Raw genomic sequence first — 12,177 nt, 5'->3', positions numbered from 1 at the left:
GATGCTGAATTTGATACTAAGCCCACCAATTGTGTACACAATGTAATGTCTGTTGGGTGTCGGTTCATTCCCATATGCCCACCAATTGTGTACTTGTTTGTTCATGAATTACATATAAACATTTGATTACCAGATTGTTTTGGCCCTATAATAAAATAAAATAGGAAAATTGACATAAATAATCTCAACTTTCATACATCTTCTAAAAATAATCTCAACTTTGGATATTTTAGAATAATCCAAACTTTAGGGATTACCTTCTCAAAATAAATGTCAAGATCTGATGGAACTTTTGAAATTCTTTTATCTGTCGAGAGATTCTTTTAGTAAAAGCCTCTCAGAGAAAACAGAAACAAGTTGATACTTCTTATCATTTTCATAGCATGCAGTCATAAACGCTGCTACACTAACACGGTCAACATTTTGCTGCTTATCCAACAGCTTTCGGAAGAACAATGCTGCCATCTCTACTTTCCCTTCACTAGAAAGTTTCCTGATTAAAGTTTTCACTGTTCGGATCCACAGCTTTTCCTCCAACCTTTCCAAGAGTTTAAAAGCATTCTTAACATAATTGTTTTTGCAATACTCGTAACAAAGAGCAACTCGAGTCACTTCACAAGGTGACAACCCCTTGTCAATCATAGCATCATACAGTTTGTGAGCCTCTTCGAGTTTCCTTTCCTTGCATAGTCCACTTATTAAAGCACCATAAGTAAAGCTATCTGGAAAACAATCATGTTCATTCATTTGATGGAAATACTTAATGGCTGATTTGATATTACCCAATCCACAATATCCACATATCATGGAAGTGTAAGTTTCCTTTGTTGGAACAAGGCCAAGTTTGATAGCTTCTTCAAACCACCACTCACTATCCACCATATTTTTCTGCCTAGAAAACAAGGCAATTAGGATATTACATGTGTACATATCATGATCAAAACCCGCTTTAGTCATCTTACAAAGCCATGTCAAGGCTTCTTTAGTATCATTGCGCTTTGATGAAGCAGACATGAGAATCGTGTAAGTGACTTTATCAGCTTGCAGCCCTTGTTCATTACCCTCCTCAAGCAGTTGATAAGCTTCCTCAAATCTTCCCTTCTTGCAGAGGCTACTTATAATGGCATTGTAGGTATAAATATTAGGAGTCAACCCTTGTATCATCATTAAATCCATCAAACTATATGCTCTTTCAAAATTCCCTGATTTACAGTGCCCATCAATGAGGGTTGTATAGGTGTCAACATTGGGTACTAATCCTTGTTCTCTCATTCGGCCAAGTAACATCTCTGCTCGATTCAATTTACCCTCTTTGCAGTAACCATTGATCATGGCAGTATAAGTGTACTCATTTGGCTTATAGCTTTCACTCCTAACAAGCTTAAGGAATAGCCTAAATGCCTTTTCTGTCCATCCCTTCTTGCAAAGACCATCGATCAAGGTTGTATGTGTATACACATTTGGTTTCCATCCTCTCTTAACCATTTCCTCCAACAACTCAAACGCTTGCTTAATATTACCTCTCTTGCATAACCCATCAACCAAGCACGTGAAATTGATAAGATTCGGACTAAATCCCATCTCCATCATCTTATCAAAGAACCCAAATGCCTTGTTTACATTACCCACCGAGCAAAACAAACTCATAACCATCGTACACGTTGCATTATCAACAACAAACTTCCGTTGGATCATTCTACTCAACCACTTATCCACCTCCGAAATCTTCCTTAGCTTACAATAACCCACAACCATGTTCACATAGCTACAACAATCAGGACGCACACCTCTCTTAGACATTTCGTCGAACACATAATCTGCATACTCAACCGACCCAAATTCACAAGCAATTTTAAGAATGCAATTCAACGTACAAGTACTCGGACTCAATCCCTGATTATGCATCTCAATAACCATACTAACAGCCTCATTAAATCTCCCAACCTCAGCAAAATTCCTCACCATATGAACCATCAACTCATGGGCTCGCTCAAAATTCTCATTACTAATCAAACAAGAGGCAGCAACAATATAAAGACGCATAAAATAGCGAAACCTCGAAAACCCAATTGCCCAATCCAAGAAACCCAATGCCACAACCGAACCTGCCTCGTCGGCGAGCGAAGCGACAATGGTAATGACCTGATCATGGGAAAGAGACTCAACATCAATGTCAAGCTTCAATTTAAGGGGTGAAAATCTGAGGTGGGTATGTTGATGGTATGATTGGATGACATGTGAACAGACTTTTTTGACAAGAGATTGTGGTGATGTTGTTGAAGATGATGGGGGAGATATGGGATGTGTTTGGATAGAGATTGGTCTGAAAGTGAAGATACGAGGAAACAGAATTGAGGAAATGGAGGAGGAACATTTCTTAAAAACTCCATTGTATCTGGAAGAAAGCATGAGGGATTGAGTTGAGTTTGGAGCACAAACATCTAACTGGAAATTTTTTCCTCCCTTTAGAGCTTCAAGTTATCGTAACCTATTTGAACTTTTGAACTTTGGCTCCTCGTATAGTCGTATGTATGCTGGGATTGTTGGCAACCAAATACTTTTTCCCTTACTAAGTACGGAGTGCAGAGTACCTAAAGTACGAGGAACTCTGTGCGGCTAACCGTAATTTGTTAGCAAATACATAACACCACAAAATAGAAAAGAGGTAAACGATAAATAATAGAGCACTTATATTTTTTTTTTTTAAATGATGCTTTTCTCTAATGAAATGGTACTTTTTTTTTTAAGAAATTGTATTATTTTTAACGAAATGATACTCCTTTTTAATAAAATAATGAAATAGTACTTTTTTTATTAACGAAATTGTACTTTTTTTTTTTAATAAAATGGTAATCTTTTTAACGAAATGGTACTTTTATATTTTTGTCTTTTCCCTCCTACCATTTTCCTCTTTTGTCTTCTATATATTGTGATGTAAATGGCTTTATATCACAGTTAGCGCATCGACAACCTCACTAAAGTAGTTTTATAAGAGCATGTACATTGGTTGACTATTCAAAAGAGCTCTTGAAGGGCTCTCCACTCTCTCTTTACCACTATCTCTCTACAATCCATACTCAAGAATTCATTCCTAAAAACACCAAACATTGGTTGGTTACTCAAGTGAGCTCTCTAATCTTTTTTTTTTTTACCATTCGATGGTCCATAATTAATTGTCTTTTAACTAAAGTTACTATCCACTTTTCAAAGTTACTCCCCACTTTTCAACAAGAATCAACTCTTGGAGGGCTCTTGGGCAAGAGCTACCTTGAAGTAGCTTTCCATGAAGAGCTACTCAAGAGCCCATCAAGAATCACTCAAGAGCCCCAATGTTGGCCAAGAGATAGTTCTTGTTGGAGAGTGCTGAGATGTTATGATATTTTTAGGAAAATATTTGCTATTGTTTAGGATTGTTATTTCCTATACTTAATTAGAATGTTACAATTATGGATGATATGTTATAACGTAATTGCTATTGTTTAGGATTGTTTCCTAAACATAGAATTACATTAATTAGGATAGCTTCATGATGTACTATATATATGCATGCATTAATATCAATCAAGGCAAGACTTTAATCCTTTAATCATTTTTCACATGGTATCAGAGCCTGACATAAACACACAATAAAACAATGGCCTAACACCAAAAAAAAAAAAACAATAAAACAATGGCCGACGACGATGAACAACCACCATCGCCGCCACCTAAAAGGGAGATGAATTCACCTTTTTTTCTCGGCACAGGAGACCGATCAGGTGACTTCATCACTCCCACTCGCTTACATGGAGACAATTATGATGATTGGGCTTCAGATATTCAATTGGCACTGCAGGCGCGCCGCAAGTTCGAATTTTTAGAAGGCACTATTACCGGACCGCAAAACTCCTTATACCCAATCTGATTGGAACACCGTCAATGCAATGTTGGTTTCTTGGATTACAAGCACAATCAATCCTGAGGTAAAGTGTACCTTGTCTAAATTTCGTGATGCGAAACTCTTATGGGAGCATCTTAAGAAACGATATGCTATGGTTAATGGCCCAAGAATTCAACAGCTAAAGACTTCAATTGCCAAGTGTGAGCAAACAAAATCTATGTCTGTTACCAATTACTATGGAAAATTGAATGTATTATGGGAGGAATTATTTAAGCATGAACCACTAATTTCTTGCACTTGTTGTTCGTCTTGTACTGCCGCATCATTGCACCGAGAAAGACGTGAACAAGGAAAATTACATGACTTATTGATGGGACTCAATACTGATTTGTACGCTCAATTAAGGACCAATATCCTTTCTCAAGATCCCTTGCCTTCTCTTAATCGAGCGTACTAACTGGTAATACAGGATGAGCGTGTGCGGCTCGCTAAGGCAGTCATAGAAGATAAGCCATCAGAGGTCCTTGGCTTTGCTGTCCGTACAGGCGCTGGAAGAGGACGAGGAAAAATGGAGAGGCCCGTGTGTAGCCACTGCAAGAAGCCGGGGCATGATTCCTCGACTTGTTGGTCCCTCATTGCTTGTCCTCACTGTCACAAGCATGGCCATGACAAAAATAATTGCTATGAAATAGTGGGATATCCTGAAGGGTGGTCTGATCAAAACAAGGCTGATGTGGGTTTTGGTCGTAGTCGTCAGCAGGCTGGTCGTGGACGTGGTTCAGCTCGTGCTAACGCGACAAGTAGTACACTTGGAGCATCCTTTACTAAAATTTCAACCGATCAACTCTTCACACCCGAACAATGGAAAGCTCTTGCGGGCTTGATTGGTAATTCTCAAGTTTCGGATGACAAGTTGAATGGTAAGTTTGACACGGAATCATGGATCATTGACACCGGGGCAACTCATCACGTGACCGGTGATTTGTCTTGGTTATTTGACACTATGGCGTTGTTTGAGTGTCCGGTTGGACTTCCTAATGGTGAATATATTGTTGCGACCCAATCTGGTTCAGTTCGATTGTCGGACAAAACCACTCTTAAAAATGTTCTTTATGTGCCGAAACTCAATTGCAATTTACTTTCGGTTTCACAATTGAATGATGACTTACATTATATTGTCCAATTCAACTCTTATATGTGTGCTATACAGGACCACACCAGGGAGCTGATTGGAACGGGAGTTAGGAGAGATGGACTTTACTACTTCGACGGAGCTGAAGGTGATTCGGTACAACATGTTTCTGTCTATAGCGCAACATCGACTTTGGAGTTGTGGCACAAAAGGATGGGGCACCCTTCAGAGAAAGTAGTGAAGTTACTCCCTCCAGTTCGCAATCTCAAGGGTAGTTTAAATAAAGCTTGTGAAATATGTTTTCGTGTTAATTCCTAGAGACAAATTTCCTTTAAGTGACAATAAGGCAACCAGAATTTTTGAGAAAATACATTGTGATTTGTGGGGCTCTTATAAACATGTCTCTTCTTGTGGAGCTCGTTATTTTTTAACTATTGTTGATGATTTCTCAAGAGCTGTGTGGATTTATTTGTTGGTAGATAAAATGAAAGTTTTTCGGATGTTTATGTCTTTTATTGCAATGGTAGATCGACAATTTTCTCAAACTGTGAAAGTTGTTCAAAGTGATAATGGTACGGAATTTAAATGCCTACTTGACTATTTTCTGCAACTGGTATTTTATTCCAAACTTCATGTGTGGGAACGCCGCAACAAAATGGGAGGGTTGAGAGAAAACACAAGCATATTTTAAATGTGGGGAGGGCATTACTGTTTCAATCAAATATGCCTATTTATTTTTGGGGAGAAAGTGTTCTTGCCGCCGCTCATTTAATAAACCGCACTCCCTCTCCTTTGTTACACAATAAAACACCATTCGAAATCCTATTTGGCACCCCTCCTTCATATGAGGCAATTCACACCTTTGGTTGTCTTAGTTTCGCTCATGATCAAAAATCCAAAGGTGACAAATTTGCAAGTAGTGTGTTTTTGGGTTACCCGTTTGGAAAGAAGGGGTGGAAGTTGTTTGATTTGGACAAAAAGGAATTATTTGTTTCTCGTGATGTCAAGTTTTTTGAGGATATTTTTCCGTTTGGTAACCCAAGTGTTGTGAATATTGTCCCGGAAAATATTGTGCCTATGATAACTGGTGAAATTGATAGTGATTTTGCTGATTTTGTTGATTTGCCTAACCTACAAGCCCAAACACAAAACCCCAACCTCATCCAACCTGAACCCCAAGCCCACTAAGACCAAGCACTCCACTTTGATACAGATCTAGACCTGGGCTTGAGGGAGGGTGGTCAGGCCCACACCGAAGCTTCATCAGCGCCACAAACAGAGGCTTCTTCAACGAGTGTTTCACCTGGGCCAGATGTTGTTCCTATTGCTAGGCCTGTTTCATCAGAGCTTGACAATACAAGCAATGGGCAGTCTGCTCGTATGGGAAGGGGAATGAGGGATAAATTTCCTTCGGTTCTATTAAGATATTTTGTTACTCATATGATGGTTCTTGAAAGTCCATCTCCCGTCACTCCGTCTCCACATCATCCCTCAAGTACTCCTTATCCCATTTCACATTATATAAATTGTGACAATTTTTCTATAAAATACCGAAAGTTTCTTGCAGCTGTTATTTCGAGCAATGATCCTAAGTCGTTTAAAGAGGCTATGAAAGATGTAGGTTGGCAAAAGTCAATGCAGGAGGAGATTCGTGCTTTGGAGGAAAATGGTACATGGACTCTTGAACCTCTTCCAAAGGGTAAGCGTGCTTTGGGAAGTCAGTGGGTTTATAGAACCAAGTACTTCTCAAACGGTGATATTGAAAGGCTCAAATCCAGATTAGTAGTTTTGGGGAATCATCAAGAAGCCGATATTGATTATAATGAGACATTTTCTCCCATTGCCAAAATGACTACGGTGCATGCTTTCTTGGCTATTGCGGCTTCCAAAAATTGGGAACTTCATCAAATGGATGTTCACAATGCCTTTTTGCATGGAGAACTTGAGGAGGAAGTGTATATGAAGCTACCCCCAGGATTTGAGCGTTCCAATCCAAACTTGGTCTGTAGGTTACAAAAATCTCTTTATGGGTTGAAACAGGCTCCGAGATGTTGGTTTGCAAAGTTGGTCACGACTCTTAAAGGGTATGGTTTCTTACAAGCCTACTCTGATTATTCCCTTTGTACTTACGCTAAGGGAAATGTTCACATAAATGTGTTAGTGTATGTCGACGATCTTATTATTTCTGGAAATGATTCCACTGCACTTAAGACCTTTAAAGCCTATCTCGGTGATTGTTTTAAGATGAAAGACCTTGGTGCTTTGAAGTATTTCCTCGGAATCGAGGTGGCAAGGAGTTTGGCTGGTTTATTCTTGTGTCAATGCAAGTACACGCTTGACATTGTATCGGAGGCCAGATTATTGGGAGCCAAGCCATGTGGTTTCCCTATCGAGCAAAATCACAGATTAGGACTCACAAATGGGGAGCTCTTATCGAACCCTGAGTCCTATCGCAGATTAGTAGGTCGACTCATTTATCTGGCAGTGACCCGTCCAGATTTGGCCTACTCGGTTCATATATTATCTCAGTTTATGCAGGAGCCTAGAATTAAGCATTGGGAGGCGGCTTTGAGAGTCGTTCGTTATTTGAAAGGTACTCCGGGACAGGGTACCTTGTTACATGCAGTTAGTGATCTGTCCTTGCAGGGTTGGTGTGATTTTGATTGGGCAGCATGCCCAGTCATTAGACGCTCTTTGTCCGGGTGGATTGTGTTCCTTGGGCAATCTCCTATTTCTTGGAAGACAAAAAAAGCAATACACAGTTTCCCGCTCATCTGCAGAAGCGGAATACCGATCTATGGCAGCAATTACCTATGAGCTCAAATGGTTGAAAGGGTTGCTTCTGAGCTTGGGTGTGCACCACCCAAAGGCAATGAAGCTCTTTTGTGATAGTCAATCAGCCCTTCATATGGCCAAAAATCCAGTGTTTCATGAACGTACCAAACACATTGAGGTTGATTGTCACTTTGTTCGGGATGCGATAACAGATGGTTTGATTGCTCCGTCATATGTTCCTACTATTACACAATTGGCGGATATTTTTACAAAGGCTCTTGGAAAGAAACAATTTGATTATCTTCTCGCCAAGTTGGGCATTTTTTAACCTCATGCTCCAACTTGAGGGAGGGTGTTGAGATGTTATGATATTTTTAGGAAAATATTTGCTATTGTTTAGGATTGTTATTTCCTATACTTAACTAGAATGTTACAATTATGGATGATATATTTTAACGTAATTTCTATTGTTTAGGATTGTTTCCTAAACATAGAATTACATTAATTAGGATAGCTTCATGATGTACTATATATATGCATGCATTAATATCAATCAAGGAAAGACTTTAATCCTTTAATCATTTTTCACAGATAGCTACTTTGAGAGCTATTTGGAGAGCCACTCCAAGAGCCCCAATGTACATACTCTAAGGCTCTAAAAATCACCAAAGGGAAACTAAACATCCAAAAGTTGTCAAAATAGAGGTATGGAGTATAAGAGCGAGTGGTGTCTTTGATGTCCAAAGAAGCGTGTTACGTGCAAAAAGAAATGTTGTATTTATTGTAGAATAGATGTAGTATTTGAGATTCTAGCTCTATTAAGCTATAAGCAGCGTCATTTGGTAAATTTTTGCTTGCCTCACATTCAAGTGACAAACAGAAGAGCGAATCAAACAAATAAATATTAGTGCATCATGAATTACAATCGCTTGCATCATTGGTGAAGTTGCACAACTTGCCCGCACCACTAATATTTTATATTATTACATATTATCTCTCTATATACTACGTACATAGTGATGTGCTTGTAATTTGCACATTTTTAGAAGCCATTAGAGACTCTTTTGTGTACATATATTAGCGTAGTTTAGTTGCATATGTGTTGCATTTAGAGTTATTCCTATTCTATTGCCTTTCTTTGCTTATTTTCTTTGGAGAGCTCCTCTCTCCCTATCTTCAGGCCAAGCTAATGCGACGGAAGGAATATGGATGTCTCGCTAATCCAAAACAGAGAACAACCACATTCATGCGGAACGAGTGTAGCTCTGCGACCTCCTCATTTTCCCATCTCGTCACCATCATCGGAGACATGAAGGAAGAGAAGCAAGAGTAGAAAGCTTACACCAAGTCGATTCTATGGGCTAAAGAGTGAACTCCATATCTATGCAAAGGAAAAGATAAGAAGAGAAGTGGAGTAGTTAGGGCACGGTCCTTGCACGGACCGTGCATCCCTTATACTCACCCTGCAACATCCATGGAGAGCAGTGTGGCACGACCCGTGGAACTCATGTACAGTGCGTCGCATGGACCATGCATCACTTGCTCTGCCACCATTCGCAAAATCGCACGACCTGCCCGCACGGGTCATGCGGACCTGCTTAACCCCTTGCGTATCTGACGGCTACCCCCATTTCTTGGCACATGATTCCCCTTGTAAAGCCCATATGTTTAGAGTGTGTGTAGTATAGTTTTTCTGACTTTTCTAGGTTTTGAAACTTTTTTAGTTAACTTAAACACTTTTATCTTAGTTTAGTTTGCTTTCAAGTTCATTTCAATTCTGCACTTTTGGAGCAAGATGATCTCCACTTTCAATTCAAGTCAAGTATATTTCTTTACCTTAATCTCTTTATTCCTTACTTTACATTTTCTGAATTTTTAGGTCAAGATTTGAGGTTGAGTTTATTTACCCAATTTGGTATGTTCTTGGTGCTCATCTTCAAGTTCATCTTTTAAGTTGAGTTTCTTTACCCAAAATATAAAGTCGTATTTTCATGTATTATTTGCTTAGGTTTTCTAGGTTTAAGTTCTGTTATGAGTGAGTAGTTCCCTTAGGCTTATGTGTTAGAATCCAACCTTCCTTGCATTGTACTTTTCTTATATTTCCTTATATTTTCCTTATCTAAGCTTTTTAGGAATTTATTTTATAAGTGTATAGGCTTTAGATAAGATTATTATGTTTTTGTCAATATAGTGTTCACTGGAAGTTTTTAAGCTAATTCAAAATAAACCTCTATGAGGGGTATGAACCAATACCTCTCACCAAAAGTTACCTTTTCTTAATCACTAGTGTTGTTGTAATCCTTTATTGATATTGTGATATCGTTTATTTTAAGCTTTCTAAACTCAACAAAGTCTCCTCGAACAGATACACTCGCGTCGTCGGCCCCTCTTATGATTGATGTGCGCACATAAGTGCCCAATCGGTGCTTGTGTCTCTCTCTTGCTGCCAATAGACAAGAGTGTTTCTTTCATACACTTTTGCTCGTTCATACTTCACAAGATTTCGTCTTCGTTCCACACAAGGCTTTCTCCCTTACTTCCTACTAGGTAAGAGCGCGCCGCAAGATTCGTTGCCCAAACTATTTGGATCGTGACAATATCAGAGACAAGGTTCACACCTCTCGAGAGACACTAGCCAGTAAGTAGATCAAGATGGAAGAGATCAAAGAAAGACTAGCATGACTAGAGGTAAAGTAAGAAACATGGATCCAACTAGAGGATGTCATCATAAAGCAAGATATGTGGATTGACGAGCTCGAAGCTGGCGTCGAGGAAATGAAAACAGAAAGAGACTCTTTGCGAGAATCTCAACAATGTGCAAGGGTTAGGTGATGACTTGCTGGACAAGTGCATTAATCTAATGCGTGCTAACCGAGACAATTGTGGTGGCGGTGCAAGCCGAATCAAGCTACCCGGGCCTCGTACCTTTTGTGGTGCAAGGGACTCTAAAGAGGTCGAGAATTTCATCTTCGACATGGAGAAATATTTCATGATTTTCCAACTGAAGGAAGATTTAATGGTGGCACAACACCAATCTATTTGGCAGATGATGCAAAACTTGTAAGGATTTACAGTTAAACAATAACATGATAGCGGAAACAATCCCAAAGCCAAGAACCATGTATAAAGTACAGTTTAAGCAATGTATACGTTTGTGGCGTGTATTCCCGTTTAGTCTACGAACACGAACAAGAACTCCAATTGTAGTTCCTCTACTTGGTTTAACGGCACGTTCAGACCCGCCTTGACGTTGATAGTTTAGATAATATTCAAGGTTTTGTGACTTTGGGAAGAACACTCTAATGGAGGCAGAATGAGAATTAGGGTTCTCAGAATGTCTAGGGTTAGAGAGTAATGAGTGTAGTGTATGGAAAAACATGAGTATAGGTTATTAAAATAACCTAACAAGCAAACAAGCCAATCAGCCAAGCCAAGAGGCTGACGGTCCAACAAGGCCCACAAAGGAACGCGCGCAACAAGCACGTTGTTGGGCCGCATGCCACAATTGAATTGAAATCATATTCTTTATTCCCATTGTGTTCAAGGGAGAACATAATACAAGCCTAACCCGAATACATAAAACCTTAAGTAAAATCCTAGTTGGTTAAACCTAAGGCGGATTCGAACGTGTTGTGGACTTTCTACGGAGGGGCAACGTTTGGGGCTCTAAAGACTTGTTCTTGTTCGGTAAGGGAGCAGCTAGGGAAGGCACGCATCACATTGTATGTCACCTAAATTATGCTAATTGACTATGTGACAACTAATTTGGATTCTGGCTTTATGGTTTTTCCGCATGAATTATATTGTTGTATTATTCATAAAATAACATAAATCTGTTCACTTTAATCTGATATATTACTCACGCCAAAATCAGATAATTCTTGGACAAGCTGGTTTATTGCTAAGAACCTTGAATTGACCTAAACCATTATTTTGACATCTGTTTAGTAAATATCTGTGCATTAAAATCAATCCAGGGTAGTAATGTAGCATAACGCATGTCCCGTCACTGTTACATTGAACTAGTAAGGTCCGCCGCGTGGGCTTATGCTGGGCACTCCCCGTATCAGTAAACGTCCCCCAAATTCTCAACCTCTGCTCCGCTGGAGGTACGTTGAGGGATCTCCACATCAGGGATCACAAGGGAACCTATGGCCGCTGTGAGTCAAATTTGTTTGCACTCCAGGCATATCACGATAACCGGGTTTTGTCAGTTTTCTTAAACTTAATGGCGACTCCTACATACTAGTAAAAAAGAGGCTAAAGCCCACAGTTAGTTCCTATTTAGTTAATATGCTTGCCACATCCAGAGGGGGAAAAGTCGTGCGGGGCGTATACTCTTTTAGAGGCATCACGTCGTATTTTTCGACCCCCTCACAGATGGCTCTAG

The 12,177-nt window shown here is 39.5% G+C and overlaps 1 protein-coding gene across 1 annotated transcript; it reads right to left on the bottom strand.

Annotated features, from left to right (window-relative positions):
• Nucleotides 1-151: 151 nt before the first annotated feature.
• Nucleotides 152-2,609, bottom strand: LOC110801985 (pentatricopeptide repeat-containing protein At4g19890). The gene has a single exon (XM_022007400.2). It carries the CDS (start codon nucleotides 2,407-2,409, stop codon nucleotides 304-306), a length of 2,106 nt encoding a protein of 701 aa, XP_021863092.1. The 5' UTR covers nucleotides 2,410-2,609; the 3' UTR covers nucleotides 152-303.
• Between the last annotated feature and the right edge of the window lie 9,568 nt (nucleotides 2,610-12,177).

Source organism: Spinacia oleracea, chromosome 3 (assembly GCF_020520425.1).
Source record: "Spinacia oleracea cultivar Varoflay chromosome 3, BTI_SOV_V1, whole genome shotgun sequence".
In the NCBI taxonomy this organism is placed as follows: domain Eukaryota; kingdom Viridiplantae; phylum Streptophyta; class Magnoliopsida; order Caryophyllales; family Amaranthaceae; genus Spinacia; species Spinacia oleracea.
The sequence above is the reverse complement of the archived record's forward strand: the minus strand, read 5'-3'. Positions and strand labels throughout refer to the sequence as shown.

What these genes read in the sequence shown, in the direction of transcription:
- LOC110801985 (XM_022007400.2), bottom strand. Translation starts at nt 2,409, where the DNA reads ATGCTTTCTTCCAGATACAATGGAGTTTTTAAGAAATGTTCCTCCTCC.